The sequence below is a fragment of the Salvelinus alpinus genome, chromosome 2, assembly GCF_045679555.1.
Source record: "Salvelinus alpinus chromosome 2, SLU_Salpinus.1, whole genome shotgun sequence".
NCBI lineage: Eukaryota > Metazoa > Chordata > Actinopteri > Salmoniformes > Salmonidae > Salvelinus > Salvelinus alpinus.
In genome coordinates, this window is record NC_092087.1 from 77,963,388 (window position 1) to 77,986,792 (window position 23,405).

At 45.0% G+C, this 23,405-nt stretch overlaps 3 protein-coding genes across 11 annotated transcripts; 1 reads left to right on the forward strand and 2 right to left on the reverse strand.

Annotated features, from left to right (window-relative positions):
* Positions 1-1,841: 1,841 nt before the first annotated feature.
* On the reverse strand, positions 1,842-8,533 carry LOC139567843 (zinc finger CCCH domain-containing protein 13). 2 transcript variants are annotated; one of them, XM_071389400.1, is made up of 7 exons: positions 8,244-8,533; positions 6,662-7,008; positions 6,226-6,459; positions 4,400-5,984; positions 4,157-4,222; positions 3,808-4,043; positions 1,842-3,437 (listed from the first exon to the last, which is right to left on the reverse strand). In XM_071389400.1, the coding sequence occupies exons 2-7, from the start codon at positions 7,004-7,006 to the stop codon at positions 2,451-2,453; spliced, it is 3,453 nt and encodes a 1,150-aa protein (XP_071245501.1). In that variant the 5' UTR covers positions 7,007-7,008; positions 8,244-8,533; the 3' UTR covers positions 1,842-2,450. The 2 variants fall into 2 exon arrangements, with proteins under 2 accessions (XP_071245501.1, XP_071245502.1); XM_071389401.1 differs by lacking the exon at positions 8,244-8,533 and having other exon boundaries at positions 6,662-7,148.
* Positions 8,534-11,024: 2,491 nt separating this feature from the next.
* LOC139567846 (HMG domain-containing protein 4-like) lies at positions 11,025-13,786 on the reverse strand. Of its 8 annotated transcripts, none has more exons than XM_071389409.1 (6): positions 13,622-13,786; positions 12,769-12,958; positions 12,442-12,578; positions 11,802-12,026; positions 11,483-11,611; positions 11,025-11,346 (listed from the first exon to the last, which is right to left on the reverse strand). In XM_071389409.1, exons 2-6 carry the CDS (start codon positions 12,947-12,949, stop codon positions 11,302-11,304), a joined length of 717 nt encoding a protein of 238 aa, XP_071245510.1. In that variant the 5' UTR covers positions 12,950-12,958; positions 13,622-13,786; the 3' UTR covers positions 11,025-11,301. The 8 variants fall into 8 exon arrangements, with proteins under 8 accessions (XP_071245510.1, XP_071245506.1, XP_071245505.1 ...); XM_071389405.1 differs by having other exon boundaries at positions 12,757-12,958; positions 13,622-13,747; XM_071389404.1 differs by having other exon boundaries at positions 12,757-12,958; positions 13,545-13,642.
* Positions 13,787-15,691: 1,905 nt separating this feature from the next.
* Positions 15,692-20,635, forward strand: LOC139567844 (heme oxygenase-like). The gene is made up of 7 exons (XM_071389402.1): positions 15,692-15,886; positions 16,147-16,195; positions 17,803-17,914; positions 18,229-18,444; positions 18,929-19,201; positions 19,606-19,723; positions 19,897-20,635. The coding sequence occupies exons 2-7, from the start codon at positions 16,149-16,151 to the stop codon at positions 20,022-20,024; spliced, it is 894 nt and encodes a 297-aa protein (XP_071245503.1). The 5' UTR covers positions 15,692-15,886; positions 16,147-16,148; the 3' UTR covers positions 20,025-20,635.
* Positions 20,636-23,405: the final 2,770 nt, after the last annotated feature.

Sequence of the window (23,405 nt, forward strand, 5' to 3'; positions counted from 1 at the left end):
AGTAATTACTATCTTGTCTCATCGCTACAACTCCCGTACGGGCTCGGGAGAGACGAAGGTCGAAAGTCATGCGTCCTCCGAAGCACAACCCAACCAAGCCGCACTGCTTCTTAACACAGCGCGCCTCCAACCCGGAAGCCAGCCGCACCAATGTGTCGGAGGAAACACCGTGCACCCGCCCCCCTCGGTTAGCGCGCACTGCGCCCGGCCCGCCACAGGAGTCGCTGGAGCGCGATGAGACAAGGATATCCCTACCGGCCAAACCCTCCCTAACCCGGACGACGCTAAGCCAATTGTGCGTCGCCCCACGGACCTCCCGGTCGCGGCCGGCTGCGACAGAGCCTGGGCGCGAACCCAGACTCTGGTGGCGCAGCATAGCACTGCGATGCGGTGCTCTAGACCACTGCGCCACCCGGAATAGTTATTCTGATAAAGAAAACATTTATTTTCACAACATAGAGTCATACAAAGACAAAACAAAGGTGGTACAGTGAGGAGAGATGATAACACGAGTGAAGAAAATGCAGAAATGGATGAAAATGCTGAAAATAATGTTAAGATTAAGTTTGATTGAACAGTATAAAGCAATCAGAAGAGAAATCCCCATTGAAACCACCTAGAATGTATTTGTTGCCACCCTACCTGCGGTCCTGCACTACTCATGAAGCATATTTAGAACTTTAATTATTAAAAAAACATAAAATACTTTCAAATACCATAATACCGTCAAAAATGTTAACGATATCGCCCAGCCCTAGTTGGTGTCCCCTTCAACCCTTTCCCCCAGGTTGGCTGCGTCTCCAGCTATCAGGTGGCCAGGAAATGGCTCTACAGTTAGTGCTGTCTCATCTACAGCCATTAAGTTGCCTGATGGGGATACTGTGGTGCAATCAACCGCTACATGCATGGAAGAGGGGAGAGAGGGAAGGGCAAAAAAAGAGCCGGAAATAAGAGAAAATCAGCCACAAGGGCCCTCGTTCCCTCTCCCTTTCTCTCTCTCAGACCCCCCACCACACCCGGTGGTTCTGACACAACAGGAAGGACTGGTTACATAACCCTATTGCCTCTGCCTCTAGCCTCCATCTCTGACGTGCCAACCTGGCCCTGGCTCCCTCCGTGCAGGCCAACAGTGGTGCGCTCCACGGCTCCAGGGCCGGCTCCCTCCCTGCCGCCCAACAGCTGTTACCATCAAGTAGGTTTGGGCTTTTCTAGGGCATTGTAGATGGGGATGGGCGTAAGCATCTGCCTGTGGTTCCAAAGGGCCAAAGGTTGCATGTTCGAATCCAGTGATATAATAGTTGGTTTTTATATTTTGTTTTAAGCCTATGCCAAACCTTAATCGTTGCATTAACCATTCAGACTTAATGCCTAACCTTAAGAATTTGGAGTTAACGCCTAAACTCAGCCTCAAACACTTTGAAATTTGACGTTTGAGAAACATGGATGAACGTCTAATTCTGACGTGAGACTGTGAGAACTTGTAGGGTGAACTACGAAGGCCCCTGAGGATCAGATCACACAGAGGAGTGGTGGTTGGTGTGGTAGGGGTTGGTGTCCTAGACCAGTCCTACTGATACAAGAGGCCTGGAGGGTGAGGCAAAGCAGTCTGGGACATGCAGATAATACCCCCTTGCCTCTGCCTCCCCTCTGGGGTTTATTACATATTGCAGGACCAACTTTACATATTGTAACCATGAAGCCATGTTCCATCTGATAGGAGCAAATGAGGCCTTCAAACCCAACTGAATGATATTATCATGCAATGTGTGTTATTAGCATTAATAAAAGCATTAACTCTATGCACAATAGTAGTAGTAGTAGTTAAAGTTAAAGAAACCCTGTTGAATGTCATTTGTCATTTGTATAATAATGACGAGTTATTTAACAAGTCATAATTGTAACAGCTGGAAATGAAATACAACAAAACATTAAAGTAGTCAATGAGAACCGGTATTTGCCACAAAACAACTTATACACATCAGTATATGTTGTACAATGTTACCAACATTATGTTCACAGATATACAATATACAATGTTACCAACATTATGTTTAAGCAATAAGGCCCGAGGTGGTGTGGTATATGGCAAATATACCACGGCTAAGGGCTGTCCTTAGGCGTGACGCAACGTGGTATATAGCCGTGGTATATTGGCCATATATCACAAACCCCCGAGGTGCCTTATTGCTATTATAAACTGGTTACCAATGTAATTAGTACAGTAAAAATAAATGTTTGTCATACCCGTGGTATACTGTCTGATATACCGCGGCTGTCAGCCAATCAGCATTCAGGGCTCGACCCACCCAGCTTATAATCACAGATATATACAATGTCTGCACAGTCACAGGCAATCACCTGTGGATATATCGTTGGTAGAAACCTATCACATAATCTCTCATAAAATGCTGTACTGTACATCCATATCAACTTGTGTGGATCTGACTCTCTCACTCAGTTTTCAACACTTTGTCCAAGATTTCTCCCTCTACTCTCCCTGTGGCGTCTGTCTCTTCTGCTGCGTTCTTTGTCTTGCTAAACCTCCTTCTCCCCACCTCAGTGACCACAGATCCAGCAGTGGCCCCTATAGCGCCCCCTATGGGCCCTCCAAAGAACACGCCCACCACCCCACCCAGCAGCGCACCTCCAGCCGTCAGCTTGGGGACCTTACTCGCTACCTTACTCGCTCCCGCCCCCACCTTCTCCCACACCGAGCGAAGGAGCGACGAAGACCATGCAGAGGAGGACGAGAGCGAGGGAAGATTTTCCAATTCCAGGGCGCTCACGCTCTTCTCCGCCTCCTCTCTCGTTCTCTCTATCTCCTCCTCATCCACCTCTTCCTCTGTCTCTCTCAAGGGCTGCATGGAGTAGGAATGAAGCGCTTGTCTCTTCACCTCCTCTCCTCTTCCTCTCCTCTCCCTCACTATCTCCTTCTGTCTCTGTCTCACCCTATCCTCCGCCTCCTGGAAGAGCGGACAGGAGAAACACTCTCCTCCTCCCTCTCTCACCGTCTGCTCCACCTTCTCCAATAACTCCCCCACACTCCTCCTCTTCCTCTCCTCCTCCTCTTCTCCTCCGCTCCCTCTCTCCATCACATGATACCGATCCCCACATCGTTTAACCAACTCCAACAAATCTCTCCTCTGGCTGGAAATATACTTCTCCACTCCTTCCACTCCCACTTTCCCGCTCTCCTTCAACCGATCGGAGTGAGTGAAGAGGACCAGGGTGTGGGTCTGGACCGCTCCGGGACCAAAGACTTTCTCTAGGGCCCCTAGAGCCTGTAGCTCTGCCTGGGCTGGTTGGTCCACGGGGACACAGAGGATGAAGGCGTGGGGGCCAGGGGCCGAGAGGGCCACACAGGACGATAGCTGGGAACGGACCACGTCTGGAGGGTGCTCGGAGCGGAACCAGTCTGGAGTGTCCACCACTGCCACCTGGAGGGGGAGGGAGGATAAAGAAGAGGAGAAGAGGATTTGTTGAGGTCTGAAATTACTGGCATGTAGCTGGTCATTTGAGGTCACTACTATATTGATTTTACTGACGCAAAAGTTCAACTTGACCCCCCCCCCCATTTACTGTGAAAGTGTTTACAGTCATTAACACTATAACATTCTTAGACACAATACTTGATGGTTTTCAGTTTGAAACAAGTCAAACTGCAGACCTCAATAGAACTCAATAGACCTCAATAGAACTCAATAGAACTCAATAGAACTCAATAGAACTTAATAGAACTCATATTATTCAATGATTAAGAAAATAGAAACCCAATAAAGCTGTAATAACGATTAATCAATCACTAACCCGTCTCCCGAGGACGAGGGCCCTGCTCTTCTGACAGTCCTGAGTGACGGCTGTGGTAATGTCTGGTCGAGACACAAACTCCTCCCGACCCAGTATGGTATTACCTGCTGCACTCTTCCCTGACCCTGACCTACCCAGCAGAACCACACGCAACTCTGACTGGGAGGAGGAGGAGGAGGAGGAGGGTAAAGAGGAGGAGGTTGTCTTCTCTCCAATGCTGTTGATTCTGTGGCAGACTGAAAAGGACAGACAGTATGTTTAGATCACTCTCACATTTAGATGAAATGGGGAAAGTTAAATAACACCACAATTGATATTGTTGTGTTACACTGAGAAGTATGTGACTTACAGGTATTAACAACTTTCTGGGCTGGTTTTGCTTCGAGTTCGGACAGCTGTGAGAGTATAGCGCCCTCTAGAGACAGAAATATAGAATTACAACAGAGGAACACAGTCTAGTGAACAACCCTTCATTACCACACATTACTTTCAGTGTCATAGTAGTTTGTTTGAGCTTGGTTTGAGTAATGGACATATATATCCATACCGAAGTGTGACTAGCGGACAGTTTCCATACAAAATGGGTCTTTACCTTCAGTCAGATGGAAACTAGGGATCCTCGTGAACAGTGCTGGACCACCATTCTGGGGCTCTGTTGGCTGCTGCTGTGGTGTTGGTGTTGGTGTTGATTGAAGACAGTTAACCAAGGGTTTCACAGTCACTTTCTCTTCCATATCTTCCCCCTCTTCCCTTCTTTTCCTCTCCATCTCTTCCCTTCTCCTCTTGATCTCTTCCCTCTCTTCCTCTCTTCTTCTCTCTATAGCAGAGTTAGGTGTAACCTCTCTTTTCCTGTTTCCCCAATATCTGCGTGTCTCTGTGTTGGTGACATGTCTAGATTCCAGTTCCCTCTCTCTCTCCCTCGCTTGTTCTTCCACCTTCTCCTTCAGTTCCCTCTCTCTCCCCCTCGCTTGTTCTTCCACCTTCTCCTTCAGTTCCCTCTCTCTCTCCCTCGCTTGTTCTTCCACCTTCTCCTTCAGTTCCCTCTCTCTCCCCCTCGCTTGTTCTTCCACCTTCTCCTTCAGTTCCCTCTCTCTCTCCCTCGCTTGTTCTTCCACCTTCTCCTTCAGTTCCCTCTCTCTCCCCCTCGCTTGTTCGTCCACCTTCTCCTTCAGTTCCCTCTCTCTCTCCCTCGCTTGTTCTTCCACCTTCTCCTTCAGTTCCCTCTCTCTCCCCCTTCTCTTCCTTCTCTTCTCCAGCTCATCTTTTCTTCTCTTCTCCCACTCTTCCTCTATTTTTCTCTCCATCTCTTCCTTCTCTTTCCTGCTCTTCATTATCTCATCCCTCTCTCTCTTTATCTTCTCCAGCTCTTCCTTCCAGTTTTCCATCTCCTCACTCTCTTCCCCTCTCTTGATCTCTTCCCCCTCTTCCTCTCTTCTCTTCTCTATAGCAGAGTTAGATGTAACCTCTCTTTTCTGGCTTCCACAATATCTGCGTGCCTCTGTGTTTGTGACGTGTCTAGATTCCAGCACAGTCTCTTTCTCCTCCTTCACTTTGTACCTCTTCAGTTCTCTCTCTCTCTCCCTCGCTTGTTCTTCCACCTTCTCCTTCAGTTCCCTCTCTCTCCCCCTCGCTTGTTCTTCCACCTTCTCCTTCAGTTCCCTCTCTCTCCCCCTCGCTTGTTCGTCCACCTTCTCCTTCCGTTCCCTCTCTCTCTCCTTCGCTTGTTCGTCCACCTTCTCCTTCAGTTCCCTCTCTCGTTCTTCCACCTTCTCCTTCAGTACCCTCTCTCTCCCCCTCGCTTGTTCTTCCACCTTCTCCTTCAGTTCCCTCTCTCTCCCCCTCGCTTGTTCGTCCACCTTCTCCTTCCGTTCCCTCTCTCTCTCCTTCGCTTGTTCGTCCACCTTCTCCTTCAGTTCCCTCTCTCGTTCTTCCACCTTCTCCTTCAGTACCCTCTCTCTCCCCCTCGCTTGTTCTTCCACCTTCTCCTTCAGTTCCCTCTCTCTCCCCCTCGCTTGTTCTTCCACCTTCTCCTTCAGTTCCCTCTCTCTCCCCCTCGCTTGTTCTTCCACCTTCTCCTTCAGTTCCCTCTCTCTCCCCATCGCTTGTTCTTCCATCTCTCTCTGCAGGGTGTTTTGTCGTATGTAGCATCCTCTGTTCTTTTGTACCATGTTCTCCACCTGCAATAAAGCACAGTGCCTCAAATATAAAATACCAACAGGGTAGTTAAACGTATTTGCAACATTCCGTGGACATAGCAATAAAGTATTTGAAAGTGATGTGTCAATAAAGTGATGTGTCAATAAAGTGGGTGGGTCCTACAAATTGACAGTAGAAGCACATAGAGCACATACAGGCACTACATCAATTGGATCCATTGTTATCACTATCATTATAAGATGGGATGGTTGTCATGGTTACCTTCTCCAGCAGCTCCCTGACCTGCTCCCTGTCCTGCGGTCGGCGGTTGTTGATGACATGGTATTGGCCCCCACACCTGTCAATCACCTCCCTGAGCCCAGGGTCCTCTCCCTCCAGGTACTGTCCCGCCCCCCGGCCCATCAGGTAGTCACCACAGGTGAACAGCACCAGGGTGTGTTTCAACACCCCCTCCCCAAACACCTCCTCCATCTCAGCGGGCACTCTGCGCTCCACCTGGATCAATTAGGACGATGCAAATAGATGGTATTCATAAGCACAATGTGCATCATTAAGTCAAACAAAAGGAAATAACGCAGAACATAGAGACTGTTCAAGACTCACAACACCATAGTAAAACTACATGACAAAACACCAGAGACACAATTACAAAGAAACATAGAACTTCTCTGAACGATTAGAGAACTATTAGACCCACCTCAGTGAACTGGCCGACAGGAACCAGCAGCAGGAAGGCGTGTGGCCCCTGGGCAGCCAGCTCAAGTGCCCTCTCTGTCTCCTTCCTCACCCCAGCCTCCATGTGGCCCCCGCTCCAGTACCAGCGAGGGGCCTCTACCACAGTCAACCTCCGGCCCTCAGAGACCCCACGCCTCAGCTGGCAAAGCCTGGGGGAAGAACCAGAGGAGGAGGGAGAGCCGGAGGAGGACTGGCCCAGGAGGGTGTCTCCTGTCAGGGTCTTGCCACAGCCGATGGTCCCTAGGAGGACCAGGCGGAGCTCTGGCTCTGGAGTTCCGGCATGGCTGCCGGGGAGGACGTCAGTCATAGCTGAAAGAGAGAGAGATTGGTTACAGATACTGAAGAGGTATTGCTTACAGTATGCCTGATGGTCAAGTTGATGTTCATTTGCGTGAATAAATGACTTTGTTCTCCATACCACTAGTTATCAGCATGGGAATAACATGTAAGGGTGTGTGTCTTTGTGTGTAGCCGCTGGCTTTTCTCTCACACCCAGTCTGTCTAACTGCCATGATTAACACACCTGAAAGTTAAACTGGAAATGTGGGCTGGGTTGCCTCCTGTCTTATCATCTAACCTAGGTCAGTCATCCTATGACAATTATCATTCAGAAGATAATCCAGAAGAGATGTTACAAATAAATGCTTACTGTCATTGAACACCTTTGAAGTTGTGTGTCTGGTGTGTGCGTATCTATCTTTCAATTGTAATGTGTGTATCAGAAATGCAAAGGTTCAAGTTACAGGTGAGGTATTTTCTGTGTTCACTGATCTACCTATGTAGTGTCAAACGTTCCCTCCTCCTCTATTCTCTCCCCATCTCTCTTTCCTTGTGTGTGTATGCATCATGTGTATGGGTGACCAATTTCCAGCCACACCCCCACACGCCTGTCCAACTACATACCCCTGCCAGGCCTGTCCAACTACATTCTGTTTAGAACAACGTGTGGAGTAATACTCAAACACACAATGTACACTGCATGCTCATAGTAACAGAACATAAAAACCGTACAAACAGTAACATATACAGCATGTAGGCCTACTTCCGTTAGATACGCCCTGACAACCTGTTGTTTATATCCCGTGTTTCTAACCACAGATGACCATATCCTGTCAACTCTTAACACTCCTATTCTCCTTGCAGCGAAACTGGAACAGACCCGATCCTGTGCATTATGAGCAGTTTAAACAACCATATCCTGTCAACTCTTAACACTCCTATTCTCCTAGCAGAGAAACTGGAACAGACCCGATCCTGTGCGTTATGAGCAATTTAAACAACCATATCGTTTACTGCCTACACATGGCAGGGTGGCATTGCATCAGGTGTTGAGGTCAAATGAAGACCTCCGTGAGGTGTAGGAGAAACAGTACTGTAGCAACAGCTTCACTTTCACAGGCGTCTTGATTTAGATTAGATCATGTTAAATATGAAGAAGTTCAAGGCTTTTAAATACCTTAGAGTCTATGATATGTTCAGTTTTAAGAACCCTCCTGACTGACATACACATCAACCAACTACATCTACTGAGGTTTCACCCTTACCCAGATAGGAGTTTGTTGGAATGGGTTGCTGGGTTTTCTGTCTGTATCCCTGTACGTCTTCTCCTTCCTTCTCTCAGATGAACCCAATCGCTCTGAACCGACTTGTCTCTCCGATATAATCCTTCTCACCTCTATCAGTCTGTTATGGCAACATCTATCCTTCCTCATCTACCTCGAAATACGGCCAAACTACATGGATTAAGGAGTGTCAGTATCACTGAGTCACCGGTCTACCTAGTACACACTCCCTTTCTCTGTCACACGCACGCTGAAACACACCAACATTCTCTGGCTCTATTGTTCAGAGGCTACCAGGTATTCCGTGGAGAGGCGGAGTGGTTAACAGTGACACTCATGCCAAACGTTCACCACAGCCAATGAGGGGTACATGGGTGGCGATGGCCTACGATGGAGAGAGTGGGTACCAATCTACAGTACCAGTCAAAAGTTTGGATACCTTCTCATTCAAGAGTTTTTCTTTATTTTTACTATTTTCTACAATGTAGAATAATAGTGGACATCAAAACCACCAAATAACACATACAGAATCATGTAGTAACCCCAATTTTTTTTTAACAAATCAAAACATATAGCCACCCTTTGCCTTGATGACAGCTTTGCACTCTTGGCATTCTCTCAACAGGCTTCATGAAGAATGCTTTTCCAACACTCTTGAAGGAGTTCCCACATATGCTGAGCTTTTGTTGGCTGCCTTTTCTTCACTCTGCGTTCCAACGCATCCCAATCCATCTCAGTTGGGTTGAGGTTGGGTGTTTGTGGAGGCCAGGTCATATGATGCAGCACTCCATAACTCTCCTTCTTGGTCAAATAGCCCTTACACAGCCTGGAGGTGTGTTTGGGGTCATTGTCCTGTTGCTTCTCTGTGGGAACCACACATGAGGAGATCATCCGTTCACCTGCTCTGCGTCTCACAAAAACATGGCGGTTGGAACCAAAAATCTCAAATTTGGACTCATCAGACCGAAGGAAAGATTTCCACTGGTCTAATGTCCATTGCTCGTGTTTCTTGGCCCAAGCAAGTCTCTTCTCCTTATTGGTGTCCTTTACTAGTGTTTTTTGCAGAAATTCGACCATGAAGCCCTGATACACTCAGTCTCCTCTGAACAGTTGATGTTGAGATGCGTCTGTTACTTGAACTCTGTGAAGCATTTATTTGGGCTGCAATTTCTGAGGCTGGTAACTCTAATGAACTTATCCTCTGCAGCAGAAGTAACTCTGGGTCTTCCATTGCTGTGGCGGTCCTCGTGAGAGCCAGTTTTATCATAGCACTTGATGGTTTTTGCGACTGCAATTGAAGAAACTTTCAAAGTTGTTGAAAATTTCCAAATTGACTGACCTTCTTGTCTTAAAGTAGTGACGGACTGTCATTTCTCTTTGCTTATATAGGGCTGTTCTTGCCATAATATGGACTTGGGCTATGTTCTGTATACCATCCCTACCTTGTTACAACACAACTGATTGGCTCAAATGCATTAAGGAAAGAAATTCCAAAAATGAACTTTTAACAAGGCAGGTAAGGTTACGGCTAGATGTTCTTTACCAGTCGGCCATCAGATTTTCCACCAATGCTCCTTATAGGAAACATCACTGCACTCTATACTCCTCTGTAAACTGGTCATCTCTGTATACCCGTCGCAAGACCCACTGGTTGCTGCTTATTTATAAAACCCTCTTAGGCCTCACTCCTCCCTATCTGAGATATCTACTGCAGCCCTCATTCTCCACATACAACACCCGTTCTGCCAGTCACATTCTGTTCATCAAGGCAAAGGGTGGATACCTTGAAGAATCTCAAATAGAAAATATAATTTGACTTAACTTTTTGGGTTACTACATGATTCCATGTGTTATTTCAGTTTAGTCTTCACTATTATTCCACAGTCTAGAAAATAGTAAAACTAAAGAAAAAGCCAGGAATGAGTCCAAACTTTTGACTGGTACTGTATATGTGATGGTACATTATGAGCTAGATTAGTTCTACAGGTATGGCTGAATATCTGGGGCGTGTACAGCAGGACGCAACATTTTGGAATGTTCAGAGAAATATGCTATGTAGAACAAACATGCCTCTTTGATATGTGGAAAAAGGAATCACATTGGCTCTATTCATGGCATTTCTAGTCGATCTGCAACGTTCAACAACTTCTGGCAAATGAACATGGCCCTGAAATGATACCCAAGTAGCAAGATACCCAGTACAGTGCCTTACAGTTAGGGTTAAACCAGAAGAAGATACCCAGTACAGTGCCTTACAGTTAGGGTTAAACCAGAAGAAGATACCCAGTACAGTGCCTTACAGTTAGGGTTAAACCAGAAGAAGATACCCAGTACAGTGCCTTACAGTTAGGGTTAAACCAGAAGAAGATACCCAGTACAGTGCCTTACAGTTAGGGTTAGGGTTAAACCAGAAGAAGATACCCAGTACAGTGCCTTACAGTTAGGGTTAAACCAGAAGAAGATACCCAGTACAGTGCCTTACAGTTAGGGTTAAACCAGAAGAAGATACCCAGTACAGTGCCTTACAGTTAGGGTTAAACCAGAAGAAGCACTCTAGCGTCTCCGGCATTGTCTGACATCCAGTCAGTCTAAAAGTATGTGGCTGTTGTGAGAACAGACACTGACAGTCTTACGTGATGAGTCAGAGCTCAAGAAGTGGAAATGATTCTCTTGAATAATCAAAGTATTTCATCTGGAACAATAATGAATGAACCATTGATTAGAAGCACTTGCCATGCCAAGTTAGAAAAATATCAAAACGAGTGCATGAACAAAACACGTTTTAATTGAACACATAAAACAATGAAACTAAACAAATGGTTTATCTTTCAAATTCAATATGAACCCAGATAACTTCGGATAGAGGTAAAGTAGAGCTCTCCGTGCAGATTGGGACGTCACTTAAGCCCCTCTTAAAACAAATGGCTTATTTTCCCCCATCCCTTCAAAAGGCCCCAAACAGACAGGAAGGAACATCTTTTCAAAGTATGACAACGTCCTGCTTGCCCTGGTTAAGGCTCTTGTCCTCATCAGACAGACTTCACAAACCAGGCATCACATAGGCAATGTTGTCCAGAGTCTTTGCCTAGAAGAAAGATAGTGATAATAGAAGTTGGTGGTGAGGGTCCTAATCATTTGACAGCTACTGAATGTGTGTGTGTGTGTGTGTGTGTAAGCTTCACCAGTGTGTGTGTGTGTGTGTGTGTGTGTGTAAGCCTCACCAGTGTGTGTGAGTGTGAAGGGCAGCTGCGTAGCTCGGGGACCAGAGAGGTGAGACAGGCCAGGGGAGCCAGGGCACACAGTAGAGAGTCCAGTAACACAGACAGACTACCTGACACTGCCATCATCTCCTAGAGAGAGAGACAGAAAGAGAGACAGGCAGGGAAAGAGACACAGAAATAAAGGGAGGGTCAGGGCGAAAGAGAGCGAGATTCATCAAACTATCAGCAACTTCAATCAAACGATGCTTGCATTACATGTCCGTATTCAGTAGCCTTTCAGTGTGAGGACAATGAAGCCAACCGTGTTCAACCAGCCCACCTTAGTTCCCTGAAGCCGGTGGCCAATGTGAGACAGCGATTCCCCCAGCAGCTGTAGGTGGGCCGCCGCGTTCACTGGGTCTACCTCAGGCCCTGTCAACATGGGTGAGTCTGTGGTATCAGGGGTCATGAAACTGCAACTAGCTGTAGAGGCCTCCGCTCTTATCTCGTTCTGCTGGTCGTCCATGTACATCCAGAACGATGGCATGGTAGACTCATCCCTACTCTGGGAGAGGAGCGGGGGAAAAATGAGGGATGAGTAAGAAGCAGAAAAGAAGATCAGTGGAAGGAAACTTACCAAGCACTGCCCTCTGCTGTCCATTTGACACAATAACACCTAGAAGCTGCTCTTTTAGACACAGATCTAGGATCAGTACACCCTCCCTATATCCTTAACATTAATCACTAGTGGGGAAATGCTAGATATACTTTAGGTCAGTGTCTAGAGGGCAACTTGGTCTTCCTCTTACTAACCATCTACAGAAAGAGGCCTTAGTCCCCAGGTGAATCTCAATTGTATTTTTGTTGATTCCTTGTATCCTCTCTCCTTGACTCCTTCTTAAACCTCATCAGAGGAGAACATCTGAGGCTGCAAGGAATCAAGGACATAAAATGGAGACTCACCCCACCTATTCACTCACTTCCTCAATTCTCTCCCCCTCTGTCAACCATTCGTCTGGTGATTCACAGGTCTGGTGGTCGTACTGGTGATGGGAGAGAACATACAACTCCGGTCCTGCACTGCCATTGGTCCAACTGTGGGGGTGGGTGTGGTCACCTGTAGAGAGTACGGAAAGGATGCAGCACCTATGAGATTGAGCCAAAATTACAGGGAGATGTGTGTCCCAAATGGCACCCTATTCCTTACATAGTGCACTAGTTTTGACCATGGTCAAAAGTAGTGCACTATGTAGGGAACAGGGTGCCATTGCTCCAAATGTCATAGTCACGCTCACCGCGTTCCAAACCTGAATGTCTCCTCTCCTTCTTGTATGACTTCTTGCATTTGCGTTCTTTGACAACAAGTTGTTCCGCGTCCGCCACTAGGTCATCATCCTCATCCTCCTCCTCCTCTCTCAGGAAATCTTTGTAGGATCTTTTCTTCTCCCTCTGACTGCGGCTGGTCACAAGGCCCACCTCTCCCTCCATCTTCTACACCTGGGAAAGAGAGGCAGTAATATAGACATTAAAATCGATGGACATTACATGATACAATGTATAGGTTCAAATCTACTGAATAGGCTACTATTGCAAAGACGCTGCTTGGGCACACTGGCAAGAATATGCATTTGAACCTCCTAACAGATGCATTCTACCACTAAACAAACACTCTGCCTACCTGCTCCGCACAAATGTAAACGCAGTACGGAGGTGGCTATGTTGCTCAACAGCTCGCGGTAATTTCGATTCTGAAATAGCTATGTGTTTCTCAACAACGAATTGGTAGCAGATCAAGAGAGCTCCGTTTCGGCTTTCCGATGTGTCGACAAATAACTGATGGACCATCTCCAAACTTCACCCACCGCTTGTCGCCATCTTTGAAGAGTTCAAAGTTTGATGTGCTCACACGCGCTGGATAACGCACACCGTGGTGGAGGCGCGTGGTTTACGTAAAATGAGACTTTGGCCTATACTTTTCATAGGGTAACAAAATCAGTATTATTGGTTGAAAGTATTAGTTACAAAACATTGCAATGTATGTTACAATTTTGCCGTGTGATAAAAATCATATGTTTTTACTCACAGACTGTCAGGCTAGCTTACTCTACTCAATTAATGGGTGATAAATCGTTGCTCCATAATTTCCTGAATTTGAGTCACCTTCGCTGGCGGGATGATTTCAACACCATTGGAATGCGAGACCCTGCTGGTACAAATTCCGCGGACTCATGTTTAGGAAATGGTTGAATCGTTCTCACCCCATTTCTCCCCCTTCCCTCACGTCCGCATAGTCGCTGAATCACGGTAAGCGTTCAAAGCAATATCCTTATCGCTGACTGCTTCGGCATGAAAATCACGTCCTAAACCTTTATGACAAATTATTATTGCAATTATTTTATTGCTACAATTTGGCACACCAGTTATACGCAATCTATATATTTGGCTGCATTGTTGCAGACTTGCAACAAAGTTACAGTTATGGATTATTCTCCATTAAATAAATGAATCTTTAAAACAAATCTTATGGCATCAAAATCGAATAATTATACCCTTATAATGCATAACCATATTAACAATATCACTCATATATGAATCACCAACTGATATTAGACCTAAGAGGGAATTAAATAGGAATAGTTGTTTACTTCTCAGTGTGATACATCATTGCCAAATTGCCACTGCCATTTCCAGGCATGATTGAGTGCTTTGTTGTGACAGAGAGAGGGAGGTTGAACTTGGCAGTCAGAGATGAGTCAAACAGCATTGCAGCACACTGTGTGTACAGAAACAGTGGAGACTATTTAGGTTACACTGTTAACAATTAAACCAACAGGTGTCTATTCATCTGTCTTTACCCATGTTGATTGAATGTACTGGACAGTACATCCACAGAGACTTAGTCTAGTGGAAGGAGGCTGAGGAGTTCAACAAAAGAATACACAACTACAAAGTGCAGTACAAGGTGCTAGAACCTTAAAGGGTTCTTCAGCTGTCCCCATAGGAGAACACTTTGATTAACCTTTTTTTGGTTGCAGGTAGAATCTTTTTGGTTCCAAGTAGGCTAGAATCCTTTTGGGTTCCATGTAGATCCCTTTCCATAGAGGGTTCTACATGGAACCCAAAGGTGTTCTACCTGGAACCAAAAAGGGTTCTACCTGCAACCAAAAAAGGTTATCCAATGGGGACAGCCGAAGAACCCTTTTGGAACCCTTTGTTCTAAGTGTGTATTTGGACAGTGGACTTCAAGTTCACTGTGTCTGTGACCCTGTCATATTTTAGCTAGACATTGCACTTGAACATCAGGAGAGTGCAATGTCAGCGAGTTCATTATGAAATGTTGCTATGTATCAGAAAGTAATGACACATAAACCACGATGTGACCTGTACGTTGGGTAATTGTTCTTACCTCTTCTGCATTTACTGTTGGGGAATTTACAGTATTTCACGAGTTTATGAAAAATGTATTCAATCACATTTATTTCATTACCTTTTTAAAATATTTATATATATATGTATATATATAATGGGACAGTAAACCGTACATAATTGACCCACAAAGAGCCAACTAGCGAACTTCAAGTAGCAAACTTGAATCATCAAACATTAGATTACTACCACTTCTTGACAAAACACAACATAGTCATGTGATTGTGCTGTGTAGTTTACACAGAGTCCGGATTTCAACACTCCTCCCTCTGCTCCCCAGAGTGCTGAAGTTGCACTGTCATGTTTAGTTAGTGCTGACTTCTGATCCCTCCTCCTAGCCTACATTCCTGTCACCATTCCATGTTGTTCCTAAAGTTGCTCTGTCATGATTAGTCCTAGTCCCTCCATACTCCCCAGTTGTCCATTGCTATTCCCTCACTCCTCCCTCTTCTTTCCAGGGTGTTTAAAAAGTTAGTCATGTTTACTCTTGGTCCCCCCTCCCTCCAGTTTTTGATTTATGTTCCTAAAGTTGCCCTGTCATGTTAAGCATTGGGCCCTCCTCCCTCCAGTTTGCCATTTATATTCCTAAAGTTGCATTGTCATGTTAAGCGCGGGTCCCTCCTCCCCCAGTTTTCCATTACTAGTATTCCTAAAGTTGCCATGTCATGTTTAGTCCTAGTCCCTCCTCCCTGCAGTTTTCCATTACTAGTATTCCTAAAGTTGCCCTGTCATGTTTACAATGTTCCCATAGCTGTTCCTAGCAGAGCTGTTGTTGAGTCAGGTTTACTGCTTCCTGTTTCTCTCAGCTCAGCTAACCCGTGAAAGAGAAAAAGGGAGGGAGGAGGGGAGGACAGTATAAAGAGAGGTAGAGACCGGAGAGGAGGCACACAAAGTAAGGATTGTACACTTAAGGACAAAGAGAGAGAAGGAGAAGACAGTCTCTCATTGGGGGAATATAACAACAAAGAAAGGACCAACTATTGTATAACTTGTGAACTGGTGAGTGAAAAAACTGATTTACAATTTGACTTTTGTGCCATTTCTGGGTCATAACTTTCAGTCATAACTTTCTATAGCAACGGACATTGCAATTCCTGTTTGGGTCATATAGCAACATGCAAGTATCTGATGTGTGATCATTTTAAAGGCTTATTATCAACATACATATCATGTTTATATGGTATACTCTGTTATAGATCATACTGTATGACACCGTATTATCTCAGTCATATTGATGCTTTTCTCTGTTGTAAACACAGATATGGAGACAGAGAAGAAGATGCAGACACAAGTGGAGCTCACAGACAGGTAAGGCTGTGAACTGTTGTTACAGCCAGCAGTATACATGCTACTGATTTCTGTGTTTTGATTTAACTTAGCAGACAGTGAATATACACTGTCTCTGTGCTTGCCTCTACCAAGCATATGAAGATCTCAGACAAACTAAACTGTGTCTTGTGTTAGTAAGTGTCTTATAAACATGCTGCTTTTGCAAGAGACAGTGTTTCATGGGGTGTTCTTCTGAGTAGGTGTCTATTGCTCTGATCTACTTGCCGTCTCCTGCAGTATCTTATCTTTGTTAGCAGTCAGCCTCCATTGATAGACCCGTCTCCTGCAGTATCTTATCTTCGTTAGCAGTCAGCCTCCATTGATAGACCCGTCTCCTGCAGTATCTTATCTTCGTTAGCAGTCAGCCTCCATTGATAGACCCGTCTCCTGCAGTATCTTATCTTCGTTAGCAGTTAGCCTCCATTGATAGACCCGTCTCCTGCAGTATCTTATCTTCGTTAGCAATTAGCCTCCATTGATAGACCCGTCTCCTGCAGTATCTTATCTTCGTTAGCAGTTAGCCTCCATTGATAGACCCGTCTCCTGCAGTATCTTATCTTCGTTAGCAGTCAGCCTCCATTGATAGACCCGTCTCCTGCAGTATCTTATCTTCGTTAGCAGTCAGCCTCCATTGATAGACCCGTCTCCTGCAGTATCTTATCTTCGTTAGCAGTTAGCCTCCATTGATAGACCCGTCTCCTGCAGTATCTTATCTTCGTTAGCAGTCAGCCTCCATTGATAGACCCGTCTCCTGCAGTATCTTATCTTCGTTAGCAGTTAGCCTCCATTGATAGACCCGTCTCCTGCAGTATCTTATCTTCGTTAGCAGTTAGCCTCCATTGATAGACCCGTCTCCTGCAGTATCTTATCTTCGTTAGCAGTCAGCCTCCATTGATAGACCCGTCTCCTGCAGTATCTTATCTTCGTTAGCAGTCAGCCTCCATTGATAGACCCGTCTCCTGCAGTATCTTATCTTCGTTAGCAGTCAGCCTCCATTGATAGACCCGTCTCCTGCAGTATCTTATCTTCGTTAGCAGTTAGCCTCCATTGATAGACCCGTCTCCTGCAGTATCTTATCTTCGTTAGCAGTTAGCCTCCATTGATAGACCCGTCTCCTGCAGTATCTAATCTTCGTTAGCAGTCAGCCTCCATTGATAGACCCGTCTCCTGCAGTATCTTATCTTCGTTAGCAATTAGCCTCCATTGATAGGCCTGTGTTGGTTTTCCACCTTTAAGTGACATGTCACTCAGCTGTTCTATATGTCAGTGGGCATTCCCCCCCTCATCCTTCTGTCAATCATCACTTGGTGTGTGAACTGGGTCATGTACGCTCAGTGCGTAAGACAGTCTTTATCACAGGTTGAAAACAGAAGTTAACATGACCCCCCCCATATCTCTCTCTCTCTCTCTCTCTCTCTCTCTCTCTCTCTCTCTCTCTCTCTCTCTCTCTCTCTCTCTCTCTCTCTCTCTCTCTCTCTCTCTCTCTCTCTCTCTCTCTCTCTCTCTCTCTCAACAGTACAGTAATGGTGTAACTTTACAGGTTGAATACAGGGGTTAATGTGTTTTCCTCTCTCTCTCTCCCACAGTGATCTGTCTGAGCAGATTAAAGCTGTAACCAAGGACAGCCATGTCAGAGCAGAGAACACTGAGCTGATGCTGGCCTACCAGAGAGGAAACGTCAGTCTGACACAGTACAAGGTAATCAATCATTAACATATCATTGATAAAGACAAAGATGAGTATTCATCTATTCATCTCTCTGTTTAAACCTCTGCTGCATGTTAGTAAATGGAGATACTAGCAAGTACAACGCAATTAGTCTTGTGATTCCTTATCTACACTGTAATTCCCATCAGTTGATCCGAATCTTCAGTGTGGACATGCAACATTTTACAAGCTGGAGCGCTGTGCATCATCATGCTCCATCATTCTATCATGTACTGCTAGAAACTGTTGTGGGTCAAGGTACTGTATTTTGTATTTTATATCCTTTCCTTATCTCCTTTCCTCAGCTTCTCCTGTGCTCCCTCTATGAGATCTATCAAGCACTAGAGGAAGCTCTGGACAACAACTCCAACCACCCGAGTGTCGCGCCTATATACTTCCCCCTGGAACTAGCACGGCTGGAGTCAGTGGAGAGAGACCTGGAGCATTTCTATGGGCAGGACTGGAGAGAGAAGATTGTTGTACCGGCTGCCACTAAAATATATGCCCATAGACTCAGACAGGTGTGTATTAAACTGGACTGGTCTGGAGTCTAACCTACCAGCTACTGTGGAAGTTGAATCGTACCATAATGCTTTATAACAGGGTTTTCCAAACTCGGTCCTGGGGCCTCCTCTGGGTGCACATTTTAGTTTTTTCCCTAGCACCACACAGCTGATTCAAATAACTACCTCATCATCAACCTTTAATTATTGGAATCAGCTGTGTACCTTTGATTATTTGAATCATCTGTGTAGTGTTAGGACAAAAAACTAAACGTGCACCCAAAATGGGCCCCAGGACCAAGTTTAGGAAACCCTGCCTTATGTAACCATGAAGGGGGCAAATGAGGGTTTCAAAAATCCAATGTAAATTCAGGCAAACGTTAGAAGTTGAGACACTTTTTAAAATAATTTGGTTACTTGGAATGGGTTTATAGTGCATTCACACCAATGACTGTACTGACTTTCTCTCTTTCTTTCTCTCTTTCTCTCCTTCCCTCCACAGATTGGCAAAGACAACCCTGAGTACCTAGTGGCCCACGCATACACCCGCTACCTCGGCGACCTATCTGGCGGACAAGTCCTTGGCCGCATTACCCAGAAGTCTCTGGGGCTGAAGGGTGGCGAGGGTCTGTCGTTCTTTTCCTTCCCGGGCGTGAGCAGCCCCAACCTGTTCAAACAGCTGTACAGGAGTAGAATGAACAGCATAGAGCTGGAGGAGGAGGAGAGGAAAGGAATGCTGGAGGAGGCTGTCAGAGCCTTCGAGTTGAACATCCAGGTAAGGAGGAGGAGAGGAGTGGAGGAGGAGGAGAGGAGTGGAGGAGGAGGAGAGGAGTGGAGGAGGAGGAGAGGAGTGGAGGAGGAGGAGAGGAGTGGAGGAGGAGGAGTGGAGGAGGAGTGGAGGAGGAGGAGAGGAGTGGAGGAGGAGGAGAGTGGAGGAGGAGAGGAGTGGAGGAGGAGAGGAGTGGAGGATGGGGTGGGTTGGGGAGATAGGGGGGATGATGAGGAATAGGGAAACGGAACAGCCATGGTTTAGGGGTGATATAAGGTTAGATATTAGGGTTGGTGTTCAACTATAAGCTAAGTGAGTGCCGTTTAGTTTTTTTAATGAGCTTCTTGGCTCTTTGTACATAAGATGGCTGACTTTTGACTGATGTTGTCTCGCCTCTGTCTGTGATGCAGGTCTTTGACGATCTTCAGAAGATGGTGTCTGTGACAGAGAGGGAAAGTGAGCTCATGCATACGACAACCAGAAATAGATGCACAAGACACACGTCGACACACTCCAAACTGGCTGATGGTAAGTTACACACACTCACACATACAGACACAGGCATAGACACACACACATGCATGTGCGAATGCACGCACACACACACACACACCGGTTGAATATGATGACGGTGATATTTAGTACATATGCAGTTAGTGTGTTAGATAATACTAATAATTCCTCCTTTCCTCTTTTCTCAGGAGAGAAACTGACGGCTAGATCCCTTCAGATCCAGACCAGTCTGGTCGACGCATCACCCCTCTTCAGAATGGTGCTGGGGATCTGTGTAGCCCTGGCAACGGTTGGCATGGGAATCTATGCTTTCTAAAGTTGTAAAGAAGTGTTTTCAGCAAAGTAGTATCCGTCCATAACAGAAGATTACCCTAGACCTAGATGATGTTGGGAGTATTTTTGTACTTTAAAGACCTTAAAGATGATGAAGGACCCCATAGTTTATAATGTTGTTGATCCTAAATAGTTTTAAAATGTGTTAAAAAACGAAATATTGTACATAAGTAAGTAATAACTTAGTAATATAAATTCTTATAGTTCCTGTGTTGTATGTAGCCACATTAAACTATGAGTTAGGATGTGTATGATATTGATACATGTCCATGTGTCTGACTGGCAGTACTGACTCAATGTACCAGTATAAAATCACTAGTACACTACTAATAGACTAGTACTCCTGAACATTTTGTGAAATGTCTGTATCTTTTATCAATGTCACTGTGAAAATGAGAGCAACATGAAATCTATCCTTTTTCATTTACAATCTCAAGATTTAGCAGTTACTACTGTAATATTTCTATGTGTCGAAAATCCATTTTTGTAAAGTCAGTTATACTGTTTGTGAAATTTGTTAAACAAAAATATTTGTATATATTTGTACATTTTTTTATAAAAAGAGTATACCATATGGGGTATAAAATGCACAGATCATTTCTTCATCGTCTACATGATTTAAAATCCTTTCTTCTGTCAACATCCAACCACAGAGTAACAATATAGATTGAACATGTCGTTTTATCTCAATCAGTGTGCATAAAAAAAGTTACATTAATATACTTTAAAATGAAGAAAACAACAATAAAATAGGAACAAAAAATACAAATATCAGGCTGTTACAGTTCCGTTCTAGTAGGAGTCTTGTGGGGTTTCTAATCAGAAATGCCAAGGCCCAAATGGCCCCTATTTCCCAAATAATAACAGACAAATGAAATAACAATGTCAGGCTGTTAGAATTCTCTTCTAATATACGAGTCTTGTGGTGGTAATAGGCTTTAGGAGGCTTTAGAAGCCCCTTCATTACATTTCCTTCTGAAGATGTTGCGAATCCTCCTCATCTTCTTTGGTTTGTCATGCTCCACTTCCTGTCCAACGCAGTCCTCAGAGACTGAGAAGACTGGTCATCTTCTTTGGTTTGTCATGCTCCACTTCCTGTCCAGCGCAGTCCTCGAAGACTGAGAAGGCTGGTCATCTTCTTTGGTTTGTCATGCCCCACTTCCTGTCCAGCGCAGTCCTTGAAGACTGAGAAGGCTGGTCATCTTCTTTGATGGTCTGGAATGTGGTGCTGGTGGCATCAGAAAGAGGTGCTTCTCTAGCCTCAGCCTCATATACCAGCTGTAGATAGTTCTGTTGTAGGATGGGCTCCAGAACTTAGAGCATGCTTCTCCATCATACTCTGGGTAATAAGTCCCTCCTTGTTAGCAGCAAACCGATCAGGTACACTCTTAGCTATCCACAGAGCTACAAGGCAAACCTCATAGAGGTTGAAGATCTTTGATCCCAGTCCAAGTGCTCTCGCCAGCACCGTTCTGGGGCCTAGTATCTCCTCCAGGTTCTCCATGATGTCCGTGGCCACTGTTGGTCAATTTCTTCAACAAATGATCAGGTCTATATAATTATCAAACATACATTAGTAATGGAAAGGAAACACAGACTCTGTTTAAAATACTCCTGTAGTAATACAATTTGTAGGCAGAAGTTGGTACGGAGTACAATATAACAGTATATGATAGTTTCCCCCCAAGTTCTGCAAAATGTCTAAGACATCCTGTAACTCATATATCCTCTCCCAGTCCTCCTTGCGTGAGTTTCCCTGGCAGCAACATTTTAATAAATCTAACCTCCCCTGACAGCAGTAACCATCTTGTGGGTTGGACCGAAACTTGACCTTTAATCACAAGTATAGAGTCATAACAAGGTGAACGAGTGTAAGCATCTTCTAACAGGGGGCTGGTTTCATCAGGTCTGTGGCAGCCTTGTGTTCTCAGAAAACCAGATAACCATGGTGGGATCCAGACAAGAGGAGTCTGAACGTAGACACCTTCTGATAGTGTCTGAAGGTCACAACACTCAAAGCAGGTGTTAACAACACAGAGAGGTCTCCTGAGGAGACCTTACCGTTTATCATAACATCATTTATTGAAAGGTATAAGGCCTTGGTTTAACCCTCTTCACCACCTCCAAGTGATCTGTGGACTGCTGAAGAGTGTTGACCAGCTGCCCCCCGTGACCTGGACCCATAACAAGGACCATAGGAGAGCTTCTGCATCCTTCAAAAGAGGGGTGACCTTCAGAGAAAGTCAGTTCCGAAAGGGTTTGTAATTCACTTGAAAAATTACCTGGGAGATAATGTCCTGATGGTTTAACTGAGCACCACGACCTGCTTCGGGAAGGTCTTGGAGGCAGCTCGTCACCTTAGTCCCGATTTCAGTGAGGGCTCTTTGGACGATGTCCCTTGTGCTGTCTCTTTATGCCACCATGTCCACCAGGCTCTCCACGACCTCCCTGACTTCCTGTGGAATCTCCACCTGGAGCATCTCCTCTGACCTGATCTCAGGTTTGGCATGTTTCTCTGCGTTGTCAATGAAGAGCTGCTGCTGCTCCACAATTAACATGTATTTCTCTCTTTTCCATGTGATCTCTAAATGCTCCTCTTATGAGGTTAAAACAGCAGTCTATAATAAGATATTTATATATTACATTTTCAATCACTTTGCAAAAATGTCTACAATCCTGTTTTGACTTCGTCATTATGGAGTATTGTGTGTAGATTATTGTGTGTAAAAAAACAACAATTTAATCCATTTAGAATTTCGGGCTTTAACACAACACAATGTGGAATAAGTCAAGGGGTATGAATACTTTCTGAATGCATAGCATGTATTCCTTATGAAACACACAGCATGCCTCTATTACTACAGTATTACACTGAAAATAGTCACAAACAGGGATAAGAGAAGCCGGTTCCATTCCAGTAGACCGGAGAGACGGGCATCGCTCCACATTGAGCTCTCTCCAAATGTCCTGCTTAATGTTAATGAGCCTGTGCCGACTCCTCACCTTCAATGTCTGTCTGTGAGTTTGAATGTAGTGGAATACTGAGTTGCATATTAGCAGTGGCAAATGTTAATACGAATGAAAGCATTTATAACTCATTTTGAACACCTGACACACTTGACAACGTCATTTTGATCAGGCTATTATGGATCTTTCACATCTCGCTAGTTATAAAGTGAAGTATATTTCTTACCAGCTCAATGAGGTAGGGGTTTCTCCCCTCTCTCTTCCTGAAATCTACAAATGAAACACAGAATGCATATCAGTCACTTTGTGTCATATATTCAGCAAAGAGACTTATCGTGTTTTGGCCATGTATTTAGCTTCATTATTAGCTAAACAGGAAAGTGTTGGACAGGTTGAC